Source organism: Stegostoma tigrinum, chromosome 1, assembly GCF_030684315.1.
Source record: "Stegostoma tigrinum isolate sSteTig4 chromosome 1, sSteTig4.hap1, whole genome shotgun sequence".
NCBI lineage: Eukaryota > Metazoa > Chordata > Chondrichthyes > Orectolobiformes > Stegostomatidae > Stegostoma > Stegostoma tigrinum.
In genome coordinates, this window is record NC_081354.1 from 56,205,156 (window position 1) to 56,231,089 (window position 25,934).

The following is a 25,934-nucleotide window of genomic DNA, read 5'->3' on the forward strand; positions in this document are numbered from 1 at the left end:
TTCAGTTGTTTCAGAGACTACATGACTTTTCTTCTTAATAAAATTTAGTTAAAATGTTGTATGAAAAATTTCTTCACCAGCCAAACCATTGGCAAGTCTCTGACTTAACACCTTGCTGATCAAATTCCTTTAGAACTTAGACCTAGAAATTAATATTCAAATGACCACAGGGACAAAACAATATTGGTTACTGAACTCATTACTGTTAAACAGGCATGCAGCTACTTCTACCAGCGATTCTTAGTGACTATGTTCTTGGTTAGGGATTGCAAGAAAAAGAGGCTATGGAGCACTACGTGTACTTACACCACATGTGACTTACTATTGCCTTCTCAAAGAATTAGGGATAGGCAATAAATGCCTTCTTTGCTGGTAATGCTCAAACACCTTGAGTGAGTGAAGTAAATCAAAACAGAAATGCCCAATGGCTCAGGACAACCTTTATAGGGGTAAAAAGTGTCTGCCATTTTTGGATGCAGCATTGGAGACATTTGTTAGAGAGGAGGAAGGAGGTACTGTCTCTTCGAAAAGGCAGAAGACCCTCCAGGCACCTTCTGTACTATCAACAGGGGCAATGGCAGAAAACATTAGTGCCACAGGTAGTGAATGTTGTTTAATGGCCTTAGCAGCATTTCAAGGTAAGACACCTAACTCCCAGTTAGAGGCCTTTCCTCTGCTCAGACCTGCACCACTTCTCACACCCTTTCCCTCCCCTCATTTACCTTACTCTACTCCATTCACACTTCTTGCCACCTCCTCCTTGTCATCCTGCTATGCTTGCTCCCCTCGCTATCTCATTTGGGCACCTTCCGGTATTGTCTGTAAAGCAGCTACACTCTACAACCCTGACATATACAATTTCATGATGTCTCAAAGACTATCACTACTACATTTTCTTCTTTCTTGCAGGAGAAGTTAGCAGGCAACATACATCAGGAGTATGCCAAAGGAGGAGGTTAAGGTCACATCTGAGATCCTTACTTACCAGAAAAGCAAATATTCGGCATTGTGGGAAGCAGGCCTTGATCATTAGAGGAACAAGGCTGGCAGAAATATTCCACAGGATTTCTTCACATCTAACCTCTTTTCCGTCTCTAAGTCATGTCAAGCATTTTGCATCACAAATCGCAAATATTATCAGTATCCACTTATCCTTCTCTGTTTCCCTTGGTATTAAAAGTTAACCCATGTCTATCTCTTGCATTTAGGTACACAAAACAAATAGAAAGCCCTGACATCTCACAGGTCAGATTTTGACCCATTCAAAACTAACAAATTTGGACAAAGTTAAAATTAGGTCCCGAAAGGTTTGCAAGTTTTTGACACTGGAATCCACAGAGAGTGAGTGTGCATAAGCCAGGAAACAAGGCGCAGGAGCAAGTCTGCTGAAAGAAAACCGAATACCCTATCCCTGAACCTTAATTTGTAGACCTTCAGAGCCCTGCTTCCAGGAGAAAGCTTATTGCAATACCCCAAAGCTTCTGAGTGTATTGGGATGTCTGTCAGTACACTGGGCATATTGACACAGAGCATGGAGGAATCCTGTTCCAATTCTTGTCAGATCCTTGTGCTTGGCAATGAGATGTTGTGGGTAACCAGGGAGTGAGTGATCAGCTCCACGAACACTACAGTAGGACAGGCCAAAGACAAAGTCTCCGATGGCAGCTCTGACATTGTCCACTAATAGCTCATTATGCTATTAGACAAGCTCATTCCAATGCCATATTGGCCCTAGGTTGCAGCAGTTATGTAGACTTAAAAAAACAGAAGCAGGGGTACACCTGATGGTGCCATGAGCTCGTTGCACTACTCAATAAGTTCATAGCTGAACTTTACATCAGTTCCTCTTTCCCTCCCAATCCCCATATTCCTGGACTCCCTTACTAACCAAAGCTGTACATTATATATATATATTAGATATAACATTCTATATTATATACATATAACCCTGAATATGGTCAATGAATGTCCAACCACTGTCTGCTAGGATAAATAATTCCAAATATTCACAAACTTCTGAGTCAAAAGCTTTCGCCTCCCCAGAATGTTCAACTCCTTACTCTGAGGCTTTGACTCCTAGTTCTGCATTCAACAGCCAGCAAAACAGCCTTCCAGTATCTATGTAGACAAACCCTTTACAGATTTTGTCATGCTTCAATTATATTGATTACTATGCCCAAGTTAGTCAATCTTCCCTCATAAAACAATCGCCTTTAGAATCAACCAATACTTGATATAGTGAACCATTGTTGCATCCACTTTAAAGTAAATGTATTCCTCTCTGGGTATGAAGAAAAAACCTGTTGACAATATTTCAGGTGTAGTCTTACTCATGTCCTACATAAAAGTAGCAAGACTTCCTTGCTCTTATTGTCTAACTGCCTTTGCAATAAAATTTAATATACTCTTTGCTTTTCTAATTGTGTTTGGTATCTGTATGTTAAGTTAGTGATCCACGTACATTGAGACCTAAATCCTACAGATGACTGAAATATCACTGTCTATTGCCTTAATATAGGTCCTTTCCAACCTTCCAGCCAAAGTGGACAATTTCCTACCACTCTGTCTGGTTCACACTTCCTCACAGAATCACACTGAGTGAGAAAACTAAAGAGATTACGACATACGTCTATTTTTAAATCACAGCTACAGCAATCCTAAACTAATCCTAATGTTGTCTATCAATCGAGAACTAATCCTCTTGCCGTTGTCGATCCACAACTAATTTCACCGCCATTGATCAATCCAGAAACAACATAATAAGTGAGAGAAGAACCAAAATATGTAGATCTATTAGTCTAACATCTGTTATGGGAAGTCATTAGAATTTGTTGTTGAAGATTGAGTGATTGAGTTTGCAAAAATTAGTCAGGAGATGGTGACATTGTGGTAATGTACTGGACTAGTAATCCACAATCTCCTGCTAATAGGTCTGCAGAATATGAGTTTGAATCCCATCTTGGCAGATGGTGAAACCTGAGTTCAATAAATAGGAGAATTAAGAAATCAGAAACAATTGTTGATTGTTGTTAACACCTGTCTGATTCACAAATGTTCTTCAGGGAAGGAAATCTGCCATCCTTACCTGTTTTGTCCTATAAGTGACTCCAAATCTACTCGTTGACTCTTGACTGGTCTCTGGGAAGTTAGGGATGGCAATAAATGCTGGCTTAACAGAAATGCTCAGATTGTATGAATGAAAAAGTCAATACATGGAATTGTAAAGAATAAATCATGTTTAGGGAACATTACTGATGTTTTTGAGGAAGTAACCAAAGCATTATGCAGAGGGAGCTTTAGGGGTGTAATTTATCCTGGACTTTCCACAAAATATTCAATACAATTTGACATGGAAGATATAAAATTAAAAGTCAAACAATTGAAGGCAAATTACTGACATAGTTAGGTCGATAGAATTCATAAAATAGGAATAATGTATGCACTAAATGTTCCTTAAATTATTCAGAGGATACGGGCATCACTGGCAAAGTAAGCACTTATTGCCCATCTTTAACTGCCCTTGAGATGGTGGCTGTAAGACACCATAGTAACTGATTGATTTGCTGAGCCATTTCAGATGGCAGTTAAAGGTAACCATATTGACACGGGTCTGGATTCGAAGCACAATATCACTCCTGTACTCTTCACCCACCCAGAGCAGTGACAGCATGGTGGTGCTGTATGACAGCTGTGGTATTGGCAGCATTGGAGAAGCTCCTACAGTCCTCTGCATTATCTACTGCCTACCTTCACAAAAAAAAACAAAATGCAGTATCCCGTTCTGTTGGAAAACTGGAAAACATGCACATTGTGCTGCTTCAAATAACCCATGGAGAAGATGTGAAAATAAACAGCATTTGTTGCACCTCTCATGCAGCTCTGAGCAATGAGCTAGAAATAGAACATTCCCAGGAATGAAAAATTCAACATTTGGGGAATGTTTGAGGACTCTGGCTCTACACTCGATGGAGTTTAGAAGGATGAGGGGGTATCTAATTAAAACTTACAGAATACTGAACAGCCTGGACAGAGTGGATGTTGGGAAGATGTGTCCACTGGTGGGAGAGACTAGGACTCGAGGGCACAGCATAAGAGTAAAGGGAAGACGTTTTAGATCTGAAATAAGGAGAAATGTCTTCAGCCAGAAAATGGTGAATCTATGGAGAACTAAAAGAACTGCGGATGCTGTAAATCAGGAACAAAAACAAAGTTGCTGGAAAAGCTCAGCAGGTCTGGCAGCATCTGTGGAGGAGAAAAAAGAGTTAACATTTCGGGTCCAGTGACCCTTCCTCAGAACTCAAGTGAATCTATGGAATTCACTGCCACAGAAGACTGTGGAGGCCTGGTCATTAAGTATATTTAAGACAGAGATAGATAGGCTCTTGATTGTCAAAAGGATCAAGGGTTATGGGGAGAAAGCAGGAGAGTGGGGCTGAGAAACGTATCCACCATGACTGAGTGGTGGAGCAGACTCTATGGGCTCAACCATCTAATTTCTGCTGCTATGTCTTATGGTCGTATCACTTGGTGCGGTTTAAAAGGACCACATTGAACAGATAAGGGCTATGCTGAATTTTATATTTGTAGGGAGTGCCTGTCCTTGCCTTGGTTTTGGACTCCGGTTTGAGCTTCAAAGGGAGGTATGGGAAATGTTCCCTGAAAATGTGGCAATTCCTCTTTCTCTATCTCCTACTTGGTGATCCTGTGTTCTTTCTCTTTCACTCTTTCGAGATTTCTTTGCGGCTGTCACTTCCTACAGCCCCAAAGACAAAACAAGGAAGAGAAATAATATTGCTGCAAAACAAACAATAACTGCTAAAAGTTGTTGCCAGAATTCAAAGCACAGTCATCTGATGAAAAAAAAATCAGTGAAGTGAGGTCCAGAATCTCACCAGCTACTCAACACAGGAAAATTGTGACCAACCTGAATGGAAGTGGTGATCTCTTTAAGTAACATTTTTGCAGGTGATTTCACAAATGGCAGTGACATGTTTTACCGTTAAAGTTGAGGAAATATTAATTCAACGCTGGGGCATATCAGGGATCAAAATAATTTTTTTCAAGGGCCATTCTTGATATTTATCAAAGGCTACTTTATTAATTTTTGAGGCTTCTTTTCAACTCCCACAAACTTCTTCATTAGGGGAGATGCATTCATGAGGCAACGTTATTAGCCACATTTGTGTTGACTTATGTGGTGTTTGGACTTAGAAGTAGAATCAGAAAAGAATAATCAGGATGCTCAACAATTATAAACTACTTTAAACTTAAAGCCACAACACACAAGGAAAGTTAACTTTCCCAGGCAAAATTTAAAATTTGGCACCACAAATGTAAGGAACTAACCCCTTTTTTTCAAAAACTGACACAAGTTTCATAAAAAAAAATCACATTAAATTGCAAGGAATTCATTACCTATAACTTCAAGGCTAGCCAGGAGCTCTTTTGTTGACAGACTCCATTTGGCAAATACCCCACCAACTCTATGTTGCTACTCAATTCTTCTCCCTATCTCCTGGTTTCAGCCACTGAGTTCTCACCCCTGTCTTTTGCAGCCACTGCACTGTCTTTCCTATCCTGACCTCCTAATTACCTCATCGAGCACACTTGCTTTTATCAGGGTCACCTGGCAAACAGCCAGCCAATAGTCTGGTCCGGTAGATGCACTTCACTCACTACCCTGTCCCATGCTCCTCAACCCATCCTTGTGAGCCTTGGTACCAGCCTTCTCGGTGCTCTTTCAATCCAGGTTGTTTGATGCCAGCACCAGCTACTGAAATGCAGGCATGAAGCAGCCTGTGACTGAAGGTTCAAATTCTTTCAAAATGCCTTACTTTCACACATGGGCTGAACCTTTTCCTGACTGGTCAATTCCGGGACAAAAATTGTCCTTCAAGAACTGACGTATGCCAATTTCATCAAAAAGTGTTCTACAAACAATGTAGACTGTTTATTACGATGCTAGGTGGGCACCTTGGATGCCTGTGGTGTACTTGCCTTGACCAAATATATAAGCAGTGCACTTCCAGTGTGGATTTATTGTCTAAATGCCTTATGCCATGTTAGACAAATAGGCACAACCTGAAAATTGGGCATTTGATAATGCAATGTCTATACCTCCACTTCCTCTGTTCAACACTTTATTCTCTGCACCTTGCTTGTTTGGTAAGGTACACTAGCTCACTTGGCAGACTGGACAATGTCAATACACTCCTTAATTGCCTGCTAGAAGGCAATATTTAGTAGTGCACAATGATATCTCTATTCTTCTCAGTCCTCTGTCCAGCCTGGTCACAACAGAAAAAAATACAAGCTTACTCAATAAAGACTTGAGTTTCCAAATTATGAGTCCAATTATTTGCTTCTAGCAAACTGGTCACCCGAAATAAAAGTTTCTTCTAATTGGGTTAAGATTTCAGGCTCTTGGTTAAGCTTTGGTCTCGATCCTGCAAGTCAAGTACGTACCTCTTGAACTTGTGTAAAATGAAAACTCCAATGATGAGCAGACAGATCACAAACATAATAACGACAATCAGCACGCCTTTCCCTCCAATGGTTTTCTGGGAAACTGAAGGAGAAATGTTGACGTGATACTAAGACCGACAGCAGAAAGGAGTTAGCTGATTAATATCAAAGTGCAATACAGGTGTTTCAATTATCAAAGATATCTTTTTCCTGAGACAATAGCTGTTTTATTTTTACACGAAAAAGTAGGACCATAATAAAAAGACCCTTCTACATTTCCAAATATAAATCATTCACTGACTAACAAATAAAGTGAGCTTTCCTCTAATCTAAAAGGGATTAACTTCTTCTAAAGGCTCTTTGAATTTTAATCAAAGTCTGGCATTTGTTCTACAGTCCCAAATGAGATCTGGATTGAAACAATGAGGCAGTGGCATTGTGGTAATGTCAGTGGATGAATGATCCAGATGCCAGTTAATGCTCTGGGCTCACAGGTTCAAAACCTATTATGTCAGCCAGTGAAATTTAAATTCAATTAAAAAATAATATAAAATTAGTTAGTGTTGGTGAGCATGAAACCCCTAATGGTCATAAAAACCCATTTGGTTCACTAATAACCTTTAGAAAAGGAAACCTATCATCCTTAACTGATCTTGTATACATGACTGCAGAGTTAACAATAGAGTCGATTCTTAGCCATCCTCTGACATGTTGTACCAAGCCCCTCAATTCAACATCAACTAGGGTCAGGCAACAAATACAGGGAAATGATGGCCAAGTGGTATTATTGTTAGACTATTAATGCACATACCCAGGCAATGTTCTGAGGATCCGATTTTGAATCCTGCCATGGCAGATGATGAAATTTAAATTCAACAAAATACTGGAATTTAGGGTCTCATGTTGACAATTGTTTTAGATTAGATTAAGATTACCTACAGTGTGGAAACAGGCCCTTCAGCCCAGCAAGTCCACACCGCCCTTGAAGAATCCTGCCCACACCTATACCCCACACACCCCTGAACACTACAGGCAATTTAGCATAGCCAATCCACCTGGTCCACACATCTTTAGACTGTGGGAGGAAACCGGAGCACCCGGAGGAAATCCACGCAGACACAGGGAGAATGTGCAAACACCACACAGACAGGTGCCTGAGGCTGGAATCGAACCCGGGTCCCTGGCACTGTGAGGCTGCAGTGCTCACCACTGAGCCACCGTGCCACCTCAAACTGATTTAATTCATTCATGTCCTTTAGAGAAGGAAATCTGCCATTTTGACCTGGCCTAGCCTAGGGCAATGTGATTAATGCTTAACTATCTTTTGGGCAATTAGGAATATGCAATAACCAAGCCAGCGCTGCTCAAATCCCATGAGTGAAACAACACAAGATACAGTTGATGTTCGATATTTATTTCCTTGCATTCTATCTTCTTTATCTCCATATAATCACTGCAATGGCAATGGCCTCAAACATGCTCCCAGTAGAAGAACATTAGAAGTATGTTTTAAAACCCACAAATTAGTCATAATTGCAACTGACCTAACCCTGACTGCTGAGCTCGCACAGAATGAGTTTCTTTGAAGGGGAACAAAAGTTCATTTGTAATAGCTGTTCATGTGTACTGCTGGGAAGGGTTTCTTAGACTGGAATTGTCACAGTCTGGCACCATACATACAGATGACAAACACATCAGCAGAAGAAAGGAAACACATTTGGGTGTTCCAGGCTTATCTTACAAGTCATTTTTTTAAACCACCTTTCCAAAGAGGGATGAAGGGTGACTGACTTAAAATCTTAGTTAGCATCAGCCACACCCTCACTGTGTGTGTTTGTAGTCTCCCTTCCTCCAGGTCACCTGCTATCTAAGTGATTTAGATTAGCCTGGTCTGGTGTGGGCACCCAACATGAATAAAATGTTATTTGGGAAACTTCTCCCAGACTCTAGAATGTTAGATGGGATCAGCCGCCCAGAAAACTTTATGCCAAGAGGCAGTCAAATTTCTGACCCCACATTTCTTTCAGTGAACAGGAGCAGACATTAACATAGAATAAATGCCATTTTTAATATTGTGCAATTTGAATGTGAACATTGTAACAAAATTTGTTTGTCACACTGTTCAGTCTTATGCCACTGGGATGAAAATCATGGCCTTACCTGCTCTATAATCGGCCAGTGTAACAGTCACTTCCACCCCTGGTTTCAGAGAAATTTTTACCTGATTCTCTGTCAGAGCTTCTATTAAGGATTCAATACCCTGGAGGCAAAAGCACAGAACGATCTGTCAGTTTATAATGTGGAATAAATTACAGCAGTGCTCAAGCTTCAATAGGCTTGTCAATCACCTCCATTTTCAACAAAAAAGAAGAATCCATTGTGATTTCCATTTGTATTATGAGACTAATTCAATGGTAATTACCATGGACAGACAAAGGATGAATGACACAGCTCAATTTAAAACTCATTGAAGGTCAAGTTGAATTTGTCAAATACATAAAACATTAGACTAAGTCAAATGTCTTATTACTTCCTACCTCAAACCTAGTACTTTCATCATCAATTATTCCCATAGTTAAACGAAGTGCTTCTGGCTAATTCTGACACAACATTTCAGGTTACCTAATCCCTATGCTGTAATGCCTCATAGATCACATGCACAACTACTAGTCTCTTGGCTGAGAGCAAGTAGTTCTCATTGAACTGCTTTATAGTGCCAGTAAATATAACTACTAGATAAAGATGGAATTTGTTTCATTGGCATACAATGCTGTAAGACCACAGGGGTAGGCCCCATGAGCCTGCTCCACCATTCAATAGGATCATGACTGATCCAATATCCACTTTTGTGCCCTTTCCCCATTACCCTTGATTCCCCCACCAATCAAGAATCTATCTATCTCAACATTAAATATACACAACAAGTCTATTCCCACAGCTCTCTGTGGCTAAGAATTCCAAAGACTCTCAATCCTCTGAGAGAAGGAATTTCTCTTCACAAGATCATAAGATAAAGGAGCAGAATTAGACTATTTGACTGCTTGCGGCTGCTCTGCCATTCAACCATAGTTGATATGTTTCTCAACCCATTCTTCTTTCTAAGATAATAAAATGTGAGGCTGGATGAACACAGCAGGCCAAGCAGCATCTCAGGAGCACAAAAGCTGACGTTTCGGGCCTAGACCCTTCATCCTCTCTGATGAAGGGTCTAGGCCCGAAACGTCAGCTTTTGTGCTCCTGAGATGCTGCTTGGCCTGCTGTGTTCATCCAGCCTCACATTTTATTATCTTGGAATTCTCCAGCATCTGCAGTTCCCATTATCTCTCTCCCATTCTTCTTTCTCTTCTGTTCTCTCTTAACTAGCTGATTGCTTCAGATACAACTTGATTTTGATATTGGCATTTTCCTGGTAGCAATTCCAGTTTCCAGCCAATGCCTCCATCCCAGGATGTCTCTATTCCTCCTATTTCCCATATTTTAAAAGATATTGCAAGCTTCTTCATTATGAATGAACAACTTAGTATAATTAATCCTAAATCACTTGGCCACAATTGCAATTGATACTAATACAGTGACGTGAATGCAAAATTGTAATCCAGCAAAAAAATGGACATTGAGCCAAAGAAATTCACATGAAGAGACAGTAATCAAACACACAGTAAAACCATGCATTTTAAGGAAGTTCTTACAGGAGGAAATGAAACCGAAGAGGTAGAGGAACTTCAAGAAGCAAAACCGAAACTGTTGAATCTGCTATGAGAGATAGTGGGAACTGCAGATGCTGGAGAAGCCAAGATAACAAAGTATGGAGGTGGATGAACACAGCAGGCCAAGCAGCATCTTAGGAACACAAAAGCTGACGTTTCGGGCCTAGACCCGTCTAGGCCCAAAATGTCAGCTTTTGTGCTCCTGAGCTGTTTCTTGGCCTGCTGTGTTCATCAAGCTCCACACACTGTTGAATCTGCTGTTGTACTAAATTGGCTGGGGCATATTTTTAGTTTGTCTGAACTCTTAACCTAGGGAATAGGAACAAAACAAAAAGTGGTAAAAACTTTATTGTATATGTCCATGGGATGGGGGTGTTGCTGGCATGGGTAGAATTTGCTACCAATCCCAGTTGACCAAGAGAAGGTGGTGATGAACTGCCTTCATGAATTGCTAAAGTTGTGCATTGAAGGTACTCCCATAGTACTGTTAGTGAGGGAGTTCCAAAATATAGATCTTGCTACCTAAAGGACAGGCAGTAGATTTCCAAATGAAGATGTGTGACTTTTAGGGGGGGAATTTCCATCTATCTGCTGTACTTGTTGCTCTGTTAGGCACTGAGGATTGAAGAAACCTTGATGAATATTGCAGGGTATCTTGCAGATGGTACATACTGCAGCTAGGATGTGTAAGTGATGAAATAAGTAGGTGCTTCACATCATAAGTGGGATACAAATCAAGCTTTGTCCTGAATTGCAGGAGTTCAGTTTAGTATCAATACAGATTCAAAGTGTATAACTGTACTTTTTGCATTAGTTTAGTTTCTGTTTGTGGATGATTAGACTTGGAGCTATCATTTATGACTGTACCAACTGAATGTCTAAGGTTATTTAATCAAGCTCATATTGGAAATATTGATTCAAAAACAGAAATTGCTGGAGAAACACAGGAGTCTAGCAACATCTCTACATCTGTGGGAGAAAACAGATGCTCCCAGACCAGCTGAGCTTTTCCAGTAATTTCTGTTTTTGTTTCAGATCTTCAGCACCCGCACTTCTTTGTTTTAGTCTGGAAATACTGATCATTGCTACCCACTATGTTATATACTGTGTGTTTGTCTGTGTGTGTGAGAGTGAGTGAGTGAGTGTGTGTGAGAGAGAGAAAAAGTGATGTGTGTGTGTGTGTGTGTGTGTGTGTGTGTGTGTGTTTGTGTGTGTGTGCGTGAGAGAGAGAGAGAGAGATGGAATGAGTGAATGATTTTATTGTCACATGTATTTGGGAAAATACAGTGAAAGTGTTTTGTCGCCACGATCAGGCACTATTTTGAATTACAGAATGAATAAAAAAGAAATTTCTTAAGTGGAGCTCATCTTCTGTTCTATTGACAGAAAATCATAAAGGCTGCAAAATATAAAATAATGTTCAACTTTACAGTCCCTCTTGTCAAGCATAGCTCTGCGTTTTCTTAAGGTTCCTGTAAGGTGCTCTGAGGAAGGGTCACTCAACCTGAAATGGTAACTCTGATTTCTTTTCACAGATGCTGCCAGACCCGCTGTGCTCTTCCAGCAATTTCTGTTCTTGTTTCTGATTTACAGCATCAACAGAGTTTTTGAGTTTTCTTCCGTAAGGCATTCCAGGCTCCAGGCTGCAATGAGCCCTCGTTCCGGGTCCAGCCGATGTCCCAGGTGTCCCGGGATCCACTGCTAATGCCTCACCAACATGCTGGGAATCCCAATCCGGGCTCACCACACTGCCAAAGCTGCTGCCTCGCAGACATCGCGAGGACGCCCTGTGATGTACTTTGTATAGCTGTCTAGGTATTATCCACTGTGTCATCCATGGTATTTGTTTGATACAGCTTTGTTTAAAATTATAAATAATTTTGCAATCTGTTTTCAAATGTAAAACAGCCATTTCAAATACAACGGCCAGAATAAAACACATCATCCAGTAGGAGGCCTCCAAACACCAGACTGTGACTTAAAAATGCCTGACCTAATCTAGAACACATAAACTCAAAAAGGCAAATGCCTGATTTAATCAGGAGTTCACACTAAGTAAATAAAATCTGCAAAATGAGCCACTCATCCTTCCAGCCTGGAGGAATGCACATCAGGAAGTGACTGTATCCAACCTGAAATATGGTGTGGAGTGATCGTATTCAATCTGAAAATATGATGTGATGGTGCAGGTGTTGGACTGGGGTGGACAAAGTCAGAAGCCACATGACACCAGGTTATAGTTCAACAAGTTTATTTGAAATTACCTAAGCTTTCGGAGAGCAGCCCCTTCATCAGGTGAAGTGGAATAAACAGATTTTATTTCAGTAAGAGAATTAAGACTTACAGGAGCAAGGCAGGAAAATGGAGTTGAAGATTATCAGATCAACCATGATCTCAATGAACGACAGAGCGGACCTGAAGAGCTGAAAGGCCTACTTCTGCTCCTATGTCTTATGCTCTTATGGCCAAGGTTGGATCTGTCCTTTTTTTTGGGCCCAAGATATAACTCAAAAGTCTCCACTTTGATGGGTGGATGCCAGAGTTGTAGCTGTACTGGAATGGTTTGGCTAGTGGCACAGTTCGTTCTGGAGCATTGCAGCTAGAATGCCGTCGGGATCCAGGCCCTCTTTTGCAGCCACATCATGGCGACTGTCATCTTCTGGGTTCTGCCATTTGAAATTGCAGTCATCAACTGTCACCTCGTTAGGGGTTTACTACAGGCCCCCCAATAGCAGCAGGGAGATTGTAGAAAGCATAGGTCGACAGATTTTGGAAAAGTGTGGACGCAGTAGGGTTGTTGTAATGGGTGACTTTAACTTTCCTAATATTGATTGGAACCTCCTTCGAGCAGAAGATTTGAATGGAGCTGTTTTTGTAAGGTGTGTTCAGGAGGGTTTCCTAACGCAGTACGTTGACAGGCCGACGAGGGGAGAGGCCATTCTAGACTTGGTGCTCGGAAACGAGCCGGGGCAGGTATCAGATCTTGTGGTGGGAGAGCATTTTGGTGATAGTGACCATAACACTCTCTCATTCTACATAGCTATGGAGAAGGAGAGGATTAGGCAGAATGGGAGGATATTTAATTGGGGAAGAGGAAACTATGATGCGATTAGACACGAGTTAGGAAGCATGGACTGGGAGCAGTTGTTCCATGGTAAGGGAACTATAGACATGTGGAGATGGTTTAAGGAACAGTTGTTGGGAGTGATGAGTAAATATGTCCCTCTGAGACAGGCAAGACGGGGTAAGATAAAGGAACCTTGGATGACGAGAGCGGTGGAGCTTCTAGTGAAAAGGAAGAAGGTAGCTTACATAAGGTGGAGGAAGCTAGGGTCAAGTTCAGCTAGAGAGGATTACATGCAGGCAAGGAAGGAGCTCAAAAATGGTCTGAGGAGAGCCAGGAGGGGGCACGAGAAAGGCTTGGCAGAAGAAATCCGGGAAAACACAAAGGCATTTTACACTTACGTGAGGAATAAGAGAATGGTCAAAGAAAGAGTAGGGCCGATCAGGGATAGCATAGGGAACTTGTGTGTGGAGCCCGAGGAGGTAGGGGAAGCCCTAAATGAGTTTTTTGCTTCTGTCTTTACGAAAGAAACGACCTGTGTAGTGAATGAAACCTTTGAAGAGCAGGTGTGCATGCTGGAATGGATAGAGATAGAGGAAGCTGATGTACTGAAAATTTTGTCAAACATTAAGATTGACAAGTCGCCAGGCCCGGATCAGATTTGTCCTCGGCTGCTTTGGGAAGCGAGAAATGCAATTGCTTCGCCACTTGCGAAGATCTTTGCATCCTCGCTCTCCACTGGAGTCGTACCTGAGGACTGGAGAGAGGCAAATGTAATTCCTCTCTTCAAGAAAGGAAATAGGGAAATCCCCGGCAATTATAGACCGGTAAGTCTCACGTCTGTCGTCTGCAAGGTGTTAGAAAGGATTCTGAGGGATAAGATTTATGACCATCTGGAAGAGCATGGCTTGATCAAATACAGTCAACACGGCTTTGTGAGGGGTAGGTCATGCCTTACAAACCTTATCGAGTTTTTTGAGGATGTGACTAGTAAGGTTGATGAGGGTCAAGCTGTGGATGTGGTGTATATGGACTTCAGTAAGGCATTTGATAAGGTTCCCCATGGAAGGCTCATTCAGAAAGTCAGGAGGAATGGGATACAGGGGAACTTAGCTGCTTGGATACAGAATTGGCTGGCCAACAGAAGACAGCGAGTGGTAGTAGAAGGAAAATATTCTGCCTGGAAGTCAGTGGTGAGTGGGGTTCCACAGGGCTCTGTCCTTGGGCCTCTACTGTTTGTAATTTTTATTAATGACTTGGACGAGGGAATTGAAGGATGGGTCAGCAAGTTTGCAGACGACACAAAGGTCGGAGGTGTCGTTGACAGTGTAGAGGGCTGTTGTAGGCTGCAGCGGGACATTGACAGGATGCAGAGATGGGCTGAGAGGTGGCAGATGGAGTTCAACCTGGATAAATGCGAGGTGATGCATTTTGGAAGGTCGAATTTGAAAGCTGAGTACAGGATTAAGGATAGGATTCTTGGCAGCGTGGAGGAACAGAGGGATCTTGGTGTGCAGATACATAGATCCCTTAAAATGGCCACCCAAGTGGACAGGGTTGTTAAGAAAGCATATGGTGTTTTGGCTTTCATTAACAGGGGGATTGAGTTTAAGAGTCGTGAGATCTTGTTGCAGCTCTATAAAACTTTGGTTAGACCGCACTTGGAATACTGCGTCCAGTTCTGGGCGCCCTATTATAGGAAAGATGTGGATGCTTTGGAGAGGGTTCAGAGGAGGTTTACCAGGATGCTGCCTGGACTGGAGGGCTTATCTTATGAAGAGAGGTTGACTGAGCTCGGTCTCTTTTCATTGGAGAAAAGGAGGAGGAGAGGGGACCTAATTGAGGTATATAAGATAATGAGAGGCATAGATAGAGTCGATAGCCAGAGACTATTTTCCAGGGCAGAAATGGCTAGCACGAGGGGTCATAGTTTTAAGCTGGTTGGTGGAAAGTATAGAGGGGATGTCAGAGGCAGGTTCTTTACGCAGAGAGTTGTGAGAGCATGGAATGCGTTGCCAGCAGCAGTTGTGGAAGCAAGGTCATTGGGGTCATTTAAGAGACTGCTGGACATGCATATGGTCACAGAAATTTGAGGGTGCATCCATGAGGATCAATGGTCGGCACAACATTGTGGGCTGAAGGGCCTGTTCTGTGCTGTACTGTTCTATGTTCTATGTTCTAAATGGTGAAAAACTTTCAGCAAATCCATACGTTATTAATCTCAGTATAGGCAGAATCCATCAATAGAAAAATACAGATAGCTGATTTCATTTCATCTATCAGCCATGGCCAGAATGGTGCTGGTTTTTAGCATGGGTAGTACGTGAAAAATGGTCATCATGTTACTGGATAAATAATCTGGAGACTGGATCCATGTCTCATCATAGCAGGAGCTTGTCTATTACTAACTGAGCTGGCTGAGTCCTGATGGTTTGTAGAAGGTTAGTCGAGAGCCAACACACAGACAGACCTGCTTCACTAAGCGATTACCAATGTGCTTGCTATAGATGTACGTGTCTTTGGTAGTGTGGGTGATTATTATACAGTCTTTCAGGAGATTCCTTTCTGTCTTCATACTGAGGAGTCCTGCCCTTGTGTTGGATAGTACTACCACAACTGAAATTAAATTAGAAGTGATTCTGTTTATTAGCCATTATCAAACAACAATGTAATTAGAGATGGTCAGTATAATATTGAGTGATAGAACACATGCACTTCATATGATTCATATTAAGGAATTCCGGCACACATGACCAATGTGGTTCAGACAATTGTTGGAACTTCAAGCTTGCAAAACAGGGCAGCCCATACTCCAACAAATACAGAGTGACTTGAATGCACACAGACCTGAGCATTAATATCAATATCATCAGCAAATACAAATACTTACACGGGAAAAACATATTCATTAGCTCTCCACCAGTTGCTATCCTTAACCCTATCATATCCTGCAACTTAACATCTCAGAACACAGTCTCTTTCATTTCAAATTTTGCAGCATTATATGTTTCCTTTCTAAAATAACTCCATAGTGGCTGGTATCCTATCACCAAGTCACCCTTTATTTACATGAGCAAAGTCCTTGACACTGGTCCAGCTTCCTCAGAATGACACTCTTGTTTATATCTGTCAGCCAGGGCTCCCTAATTGGACCAGATTAACAGCCTCAATCAGAGAATTCATATTCTATGAGGTCCAACTGGCTGACCTCATTACAATCACTACACTTTCCCTGTAATCCTCACTGGTAGCAGATTCTTCAGCAATCATAGCCTTAAACTCTGAATTTTCTTGCAAAACCTTGCCATCATGTTGCACTTTTCTCTACTTTCAAAAGGTTTCACAAAACCTAACTCTTCAACCATAACTACAATCATCTCTCCCACCATGATCTTCATTCCAAAGAAAGGATAATATCTGAAGTCATAGCTTTTATCTTCTCTCTCCACAGATGCTATCTCACCTGCTGAGTATTACCGGCATCTGCAGTATTTAGCGTTAATTTTTCTTCTTCTTCAATCTACCTTACCATTTACCCCTTCATTCCCATCAATTTTGAAATGGTTTGGAATATGTTGCTATGTCAACAAATGTTAGGTATGTTGATCAATTTTACAGTTTCAGCCAATGTTTGAGTTATCTTTATATTACCAACATTTCCGTAAAGAGTGAAATTTGGTACCTTGTCAGCAATTGTCCTTCTTTTCCTCTTTGGTTTCTCTGATGGGGGAAGCAGATACAGTTCTGCTGTGGTGGGCAGACCCACTCTCACCACTGTTATAAGTAATTCCTCAGGCATGCCTGTCTTCTGCAAAGACAATGATTGTTACATTGGCAAAATACTTCAACGCATCACACATTGAGATTTTCTGCGTGCAAATAAGTTGTTAATGAAAGGGATGGGAAATATTCAGGATGTACAGATTCGATGAAAATGATTAATGAAGCAGCTATTACAAATAAAAACAAAGCAGGAACAATCATAAACAACAGAATGAACTGATATACAAAAATACTTCAAGAAATGAAGGTGGAAAGAGAGTGCTTATTTTATGTGGTAGATTAGGGTAAGTAACAAATGAAAGCTAATGTGGCAATACTTAACAGAACAAAACAATGTTTTGTTGGCGCTAAATGGATAATCATTTTTGAATCAATGTGCACTTCTGTATGCTTGCAGATGAAAATTGTTCTTTAGCTCCAGCTCCTGTCTGGTGCTGGTCTAAATGATAGAAATATCCTGCTTGCTATTGGAACATGTCCACATGCTCGACAGAATAATTTAATGAGGCCTGATTTCCTTGCAGGAATTGCAATGCCCAGTTAAATTGTTCATGAGCCATTTTAGGTGGACAACACAAACTATGTGCTGCCTTTTGGTCAACTTGGCTGTGGTACACAGACCAATGTGAACCGTATTGCTCACTAGCTTCTTGATCAATGGCTGGCTCAATAGCACATGCAGCTACAATGATGCAAAGCTGGTCCACCCCTCTTAAAGGCATCCTACCCCACTTAAACAGGAAATGCACTTAGGGTACGGCAGCTACAGCGAGAGTCTCGGGGAGGCTTGAATAGAAGGAATGTAATGGAACAATAGACCAGAAAGAGAACCATCAGCCTTCAGGGCGCAGTGCTGCAAGTTCCAGCGACAGAAGTGGAAAGAAGAGGGATGCCCTGTTTTCACAGGGGACTAGGACATGATCAAGACAAAGGTGCCCAGGGAAGTCAATTCCCAGAGTCTGGCTCCATCAAATTGGCTACAGAGGCAGAAACTGGTACACATAGAGAAATCAATGTGTGCACCTTCAAATGCTGTCTCCGACCCATCAGCTGACTAACATCTCACATTGTTCAATGGTCTACTAGGGTCACCCACTCATCAGTAACAAGGCTAATGCCCAACATTGAGAGACTCCAGCCACAAACTGAGAAATTGCTAGAAAAGCTCAGCAGGTCTGGCAGCATCTGTGGAGAGAATCAGAGTTAACGTTTTGGGTCTAGTTACTCTTCCTCAGAAAGGTCTGTTCTGAAGAAGGGTTACTCAACACAAAATGTTAACTCTGATTCTCTCCACAGACTCTGCCAGACCTGCCGAGCTTTTCCGGTAATTTCTACTTTTGTCTCTGATTTACAGCATCCACAGTTCTTTCAGTTTAAATTGAGAGACTCCAGTTCACCACAGCAGGCCTACAGCCATTGAGGCTTACCACATACCTTGAGCTGTTCGGGTAAAGTGGGCACATCATCCACAGATATTAAAACATACCACAGACTTTATTGTTTCTGGACAAGGTGATCAATTATCATAGACGGCATGTCAGAACCAGTCGGGGCAGGCATGCCCATAAAATCTACAACTTGGGAGTCCTTGTGCATAAATCACAAAAAAAAATACATGTTCAGCTAGTAATATGGTGGGCAAATGGAAGGTTAGCCTTTATTTCAAAGGGAATTAAGTACAACAGTAGGGAGTGTTTGCTGTAAATATATAAGATACTAGTCAGACCACAGCTGGAATACTGTGAATGGTTTTGCGCCCAATATCTAAGGAATGAAATACTGGGCTGGATGTAGTTCAGAGAAGACTTACTTAGATGATACCTGGTTTTGAGGGATTGTTTTATATTGAGACATTGAGTGATTACAAAGGAGAATGAGATGCAACCTTATTGAAATATATATGATTCTTTGAATGGCAGAACAGTCACAGTTGGGCTGAATGGTCTGCTTTGCTCCTCCATCTTATGGTTTTATGATCAAGTGATCCCTCTGAACCAAAGTAAACTCTACATCATGAGACCTGCTGTGGCTTAGTCTATAGTATCCAACATAACATAGATAATTCAGGCTTTTCGGTAGTGTTCCCACTTTAAATCCATTCTTAATTCCACAATGCAATCATCCTAGTATCCTATAGGAAATGCAAGCAGCAAATGGCATGACCATGGGTACCTTGCTTTCCAATCAGACATCCCTGGCTGCATTTACACTTCCAGGTACCCAAGCATTGACACCTGATCAGCCTGTGCTGCCACATGGTGAAAGGGAGAAAACTACTCTCAGCTCTCTAAAGGTTTACCATCACACAAAGTGGCACTTGCAGTCATTATCTCAGATACTGGCACAGTAATTATGTGAGAAGGGAGTACAAACTTGGGATCAACATGTGTTGAGTCACAGGCTATAACCTCCGCTCGGTTCGCAATAAACAACTGCACCTCCCAGTCGCGAACCATTTCAACTCCCCCTCCCATTCTTTAGATGACATGTCCATCATGGGCCTCCTGCAGTGCCACAATGATGCCACCGAAGGTTGCAGGAACAGCAACTCATATTCCGCTTGGGAACCCTGCAGCCCAATGGTATCAATGTGGACTTCACCAGCTTCAAAATCTCCCCTTCCCCCATCGCATCCCAAAACCAGCCCAGTTCGTCCCCTCCCCCCAACTGCACCACACCACCAGCCCAGCTCTTCCCCTCCCCCCAATGCATCCCAAAACCAGCCCAGTTCGTCCCCTCCCCCCACTGCACCACACAACCAGCCCAGCTCTTCCCCTCCCCCCACTGCATCCCAAAACCAGCCCAGCCTGTCTCTGCCTCCCTAACCTGTTCTTCCTCTCACCCGTCCCTTCCTCCCATCCCAAGCGGCACCTCCATTTCCTACCTACTAACCTCATCCCACCTCCTTGACCTGTCTGACTTCCCTGGAATGACCTATCCCATCCCCACCTCCCCACCTATACTCTCCTGTCCACCTATCTTCTTTTCTCTCCATCTTCGGTCCGCCTCCCCCTCTCTCCCTATTTATTCCAGAACCCTCGCCCCATCCCCCTCTCTGATGAAGGGTCTAGGCCCGAAACGTCAGCTTTTGTGCTCCTGAGATGCTGCTTGGCCTGCTGTGTTCATCCAGCTTCACACTTTATTATCAGGGTATAACTGGGTATTGGTTAGGCTGGGGGTAAATGGATGGCAAGAAAGCAGAGACGTTCTGTTGGAGACTATTTATGTGAGGACTTTGATAAGGTGATGTACCAAATCAAATTAGTATTGATGCATATACATTGAGATGCCAAGCTCAACGGAAAGCCTACCAAGCCTATCGTCACTCACCGATGACCATGGAGAAACTCAGCTTAAATTTAGCAAATGTCCACATGGAGAGCTTATAAATCATACTCTGCAGAGTATAATTGGTAGCCAGTTCCATGATACATTTGTAAACCCAAATATGACAATGTCTGGTAGCTGTAATCCTGTATTCTATTACTGCACAGGCAGAGATCACCTATGTCTCAGAGCTGCCATGAAAGTTCAGACTAAGGGCACAAAATCCAGGCTTGTTGCCAAACAACCTCAATTTGATGTCACACATGTTCATTCTGAGGTTCCATCTCAGGGGAATGAGGCGCTACCTTGGTCTCCTCTCTTAGGATGACGACATCCACGTTTCCAGCACTGCAGTTCTATGACTGGTCCCAATATTGCTATCGCCCAACTGCTGTCTGCTGAAGTGAGATAGTCTGAAGTTGAGTTCACAGAGATGCTTCAGAGTGTTTCCCCAGTAAAACTCAGCAGCCATCACAAGATACATCAGAGTCATATTCAGGAGCACAAGGACATACAAGGGCACAGCAAAGACAGGCAATAAGACAATGCACTTGGGTGAATAATTCAGATTAAATGCAATTCAATGCAGTGTTATGGAATAACGTTCTTAGGTTGTAACTTATATTTTAGGAAATTGGCCAAGAGGATTCTGCGAGGCTTTGCAGCAGAGAGTTTGAAAAGTGAAGGGTGAGATTGCAGGGAAGCATGAGTCTGAGTATCTGTTCATACACAACTCTTCCAAAACAAGAACTCTTGGGAGTCTCCTCTTTTTCTCCTCTTTTGGTGGCAACAGCAGCACTCTCCTAATAATAATGTCAAAGATGCAGGAAATCATCAGAAACTTGGAGAGATTCTCAGATGATTACTACAGGTCTCTCACTTAGTGATCCAGGCAGTACTATGAATTCATGAGTCCAATAGTTTGCTCCCTGATGCTCCTGGAGGCTACTGACTTTCATTCTTGGTTCACTTTTTCTTATGTGGTTGGATGGTGGAACAGAATCTTTAGTCAGCTGTGGTTTTCCCTTGTTCTCAAGGAGATAGTCTCTGGTTCTCTATGGTGGGCCAAAGTGAACTAATGGGAGGAGGACAAGGGCCACAAAATGAACAATCAATTAGTAAGGAGAATGGGGCTTGTGTAAATGAATGGATTAAATAGATACAATGCCAGTATGAACAAATGTGTGGGGTGGGTATGAATGTAAACAAATGAGCAATAAGGCTCCCAAGCAGTTGGAGGGAAATAGCAGAAAAAATGTGTCACTTTGAAGTGGAGTACATTATGTTTATAATGTTTCAGCGAGGTCAAAGGCTCAGGGTCAAGGCAGAATCTTTCCACTTCCAATGGAGGAGGAAATCAAAGGTCACAATGCCAAATTTGTAAAGATATTGAATTCTATGAGAAACCTGATTGAATGAAAAACCACGAAATTCAAGATCTCCAAAGGAAATTCCAGATCTTTGTGGAGAAATGTGAATTGAGTTTTGTACAGGCAAATATTGAAAAAGGACCTTGAAACAGGAAAATTTCAAAGAACACAAAACAGGGAAAGGGAATGAAATTTGGTAAATTGTTCTTTCAAATTGTTAATGCAATGATCATGCATCTTCCGATGTTGCAAACTCCTCTGATTCAGTGACCTGGACTAACTCTATAAACTGAAAGGCCTAGTCTAACATAGTTACATTCCCAATCATAGCAGCAAAAAACTACAATACTCAATACATCGTGATCTATCAACTTAATTCTCCAGGCATTCTCATTAACTTTGATTATGAGAGGTGGAAATAGGCTTAAACATACAAAATAACTAGACAGAATATTTTCATTCACTTGTGGGATTTAATTGTTTCTATGGTTACGCTATCCTGGAAGGAATGCAATTAACAGCAGTATCGAGATAGCCAAATATCTGATATATTGTGGTGAATTTTCAACTTGCCAACTGAGCATAAAGTTGTTAATATGAATCAACTGTCCGTTATAAAAGCTGCCAGTTTTTTTAATTTCAATTTTAGTTTGCTATTGGCATGTTGAACATCTCCCCGACATTCTGCAAAGATTATTGCACAATTATGAAAGAGATGCTCTCAAGTGTGAGATTTCCAGTTGGTGTAGGTAAGTTATTAGCAATTACCTCTGCTAAAATCCTTGATATAACCTGTCCGATATCTTCCCTCCATTCTGGTACATTAGGATTGTAACTGTCGATGTTCTGAGAAAATTCAAGAGGTAGCACTTCCAACTGATCTGAAACATCAATGAATTTGCACTAGAACCATGGTAAACACTGATGCCACGTTTATTACAAACATTTAAAGATCACTCTCTGCTTAAAAGCAATTTGTCAACTTTTTGTTTGACGAAGAATCGGTCATTCAGCTATAATGAGATTATGCTCAAGTATTATAACAATTTGTTTCAACATATATTTATATCATTTAAGAACCAAGTTCCTAAACACAGGATCTAGGTCGAAAACCTACTCACCCACCTGTATATCAAGAATTTATGTCTGCACGCTCTATAGCTTTGCATCCATTGATACTGGGGGTATTTTTAGGCTATAATTTTTTCAGTTTATTTATAAACATCCAGATTATTCATCTTTTTTAATCTAGAGAACTAACTACGAAGTAGTCCCTCTGCATACATTTTATGGGACATGATTTCACAATTCTAATTATGCATTCAAAGTATAATATTTCATTAGTTATTAGGACGTTTATCCCACTGACAATACATAATATATTTATGGATCCACAGGGAGCCATGCTCCAAGCAAGTGCTAATTGGTGTCAGAAGCTACAGCACACAATGTTGATTCCCAAACTGACATTTGCCTTTGATGCTGTTCCCTATCAGGACCTGAGGGTCGGTGAATTTACGGGTAATGTGAAAACATTCTTGAAACCGTTGTAACCAGCCTCCACAGCTTTTAATTCTTCTATTTAGAAAGAGGCCCAAACTGACTGGTAAATTTCCAAAGGCTCAATAAGAGTAATTTAATAAAACAGTAGCTAGAAACTATTCTCTTCTGCAATCACATTTGAAATTGGGGGCAGGATGCTTCTGGAAACTTAAGGAAACTTTGGAAGATGAGGCTTTCCATAGTGCACCATCCCTGGAGGTCCTGCATCCGGAATCTGCAAGGAATTAAGAACGCAAGGGAAATGGAGTACAAGAGTAGGGAAGTTTTGCTACAGCAGTAAGCACATTGCTTGAGCACCATTGCTTGTAGTCCAGTTTTGACCACTTTGTTTACGGAAGGACTTAACTGCATTTGAGGCAGTTCAGAGAAGACTGACTTGATTGACTCCTGGGATGAAAGGTTGGGTTATGGGGAAACGTTGAGCAGATTGGGCCTATATTCACTGGAGCTGAGAAGAATAAGATGATCTTATTGAAATATAAAAGATCCTGAGGGCATTTGACAGATTAGGATGTTTCCCCTTGAGAGAATCCAGACAGTGGAGGACAAAACTTCAAAGGGTGACTTTCGTTTAAGATGGAAATAAGGAGGAGTTTCTTCTCTTAGATAGTAATCAATGTTTGGCATTCTCTCCCCAAGGAACACTGGATCATTGAACATATTCCAAGGTAGAGTAAGAGCGGTTTCGGATCTACAAGGGAGTCAAAAATGAAGGAAAGCAGACAGCAAAGTGTGGAGTTAAAGCCATGATCTTACTAATAGGTGGAGCAGGCTGAAAGGACCAAACAGGGTCCTCCTCCTCTTCCTAATCCTCACATTCTTTTGTCCATCTTTCAATGGTCTCTCACCACCTGTCACATCCTAATAGCTTAGAAACAGAGTAGGGACAGATCCAGGGGGGAATTTCCTCCTAAATTATCTCCCATTGCCACTTTTTGGAGCCACTGTGCACAAGAATCCATGCTGAACTAATCTCTGGAGTGTTTTGAAGATTTAACGTGCAGAATAGGTGAGGGAGAAGCAATAGGTTTCAAGAAGGGATAATAGGAACTGCAGATGTGGAGAATCTGATAACAAGGTGTGGAGCTGGATGAACACAGCAGGCCAAGCAGTGTCTTGGCAGCAGGAAAACTGACATTTCGGGCCTAGACCCTTCATCAGACCCTTCCTGCTCCTAAGATGCTGCTTGGCCTGTTATGTTCATTCAGCTCCATACCTTGTTATCTAGGTTTGATGAAGGCATTTGATTAGTCCCAAATAACAGGCTAGTGGGTAAAATTAAAGTACATGAAATTGGGGATAATATACTGGCATGGATTGAGAATTGGTTTACTGATTGGAAACAGAGGATGCATATAAATAGGTCTTTTTTCAAGGTGCAGGAGTTGACTAATGGTGTACCACAGAGATGAGAAGTTGGGACCTTGCTATTCATGCTATATATAAATGACATGGATGAGGGAGGCAAATGCAATATTTCCATATTTTTTGAAAACACAAAATCTAGATGGGGCTATGAGTTGCAAGGAGACTTCAGGGTAATGTAGATAGATTTGAATATGTGGGCAAACACATAGCTGAGCAGCATATCATGGATAAATGTGAGATTACAGACTTTGGTCTGAAGAACAGTAAGGCAGAGTATTATTTCAATGCTGATATACTGGGAAGTGGGGATGTACTAAGGGATTTGGGTCTCCTTATATATCAATCAATGAAAGTAAACAGGCAGATGTAGCATGCATTTAGGAAGACACATGTAATGTTGAATTTCAATGCAAGAAGATATGAGTTCAGAAGCCGGGCTATCTTACTGCAGTTATATGGGACCTGGGTAAGATCTCACTTGGAGTATTGTGTGCAGTTTTTGCCTTCCTCCTGAAGAGAGGATATACTTACCACAGAATGAGTGCAGCAAAGGTTCACTTAGATGGTCCTAGGATGGCAGTGACTGTCTTTTGAGAAGAGATTATTTAAATGTATCTGTATTCACTGGATTTTAGAAGAATGAGATGGGATCTGATTGAATTGTATAGAGTTTCGACAGGGCTGGACTGTTTAGATGTAGGAAGGCGTTTCCCCTGGTTGGAGAGTCTAGAACCAGGCAAAATAGTCTCATTTAGGCCAAGAAAGGTTTCTTCACTCAAAGCGTGGTCATCCTGTAGAATTCATGACTACAGAAGGCTGTGGAGGCTGAGGCATTAAACATATTCAAGAAAGAAATTGAAAGTTTGTAGATTTTAAAAGGCAGCAAGGGATATGGACAGAAAGTGGGAATGTGGCATAAAGTTACAGCATGATCATCCTGAAAATCAGAACAGGTTTGAAGGGCCAATAGCCTATACCTGCTATACGTTTCTTCATAAGATGGTCATGGACCCCAAAAATCATCAGCTAAAACCTTGAAATTTCTTCATAGACAAGAAAGTCTTAAAGCAGAGTCTTTTCTTTCAGACTCCTTCTTGCTGAGACTGTCTGTCTGAAAAGACATTTTCAGTGGGACTGTTGGTCTGATTCTGGTTCTGATGTCCTCTTAAGATCGCCTCGTGCTCATTCTAATGTTCGGAATTTCTACGCTCTCACTATAGGACGTTAATGGTGGAAATCCTACCAGAAACCTGCTATGCATAGTGATTGATGCATAACCCAAGGAAT

The 25,934-nt window shown here is 41.6% G+C and overlaps 1 protein-coding gene across 4 annotated transcripts in view; it reads right to left on the reverse strand.

Annotated features, from left to right (window-relative positions):
• Nucleotides 1-25,934, reverse strand: part of sorcs2 (sortilin-related VPS10 domain containing receptor 2) — a 569,963-nt gene that overhangs the window by 18,140 nt on the left and 525,889 nt on the right. For all 4 annotated transcript variants that reach the window (XM_048531558.2, XM_048531550.2, XM_048531562.2 and 1 more), the window contains 4 exons: nucleotides 22,485-22,597; nucleotides 16,919-17,044; nucleotides 8,626-8,725; nucleotides 6,466-6,568 (listed from right to left, as the gene is read on the reverse strand). In XM_048531558.2, coding sequence (XP_048387515.1) covers nucleotides 6,466-6,568; nucleotides 8,626-8,725; nucleotides 16,919-17,044; nucleotides 22,485-22,597 — 442 coding nt within the window. The remainder of the gene's footprint in view (nucleotides 1-6,465; nucleotides 6,569-8,625; nucleotides 8,726-16,918; nucleotides 17,045-22,484; nucleotides 22,598-25,934) is intronic.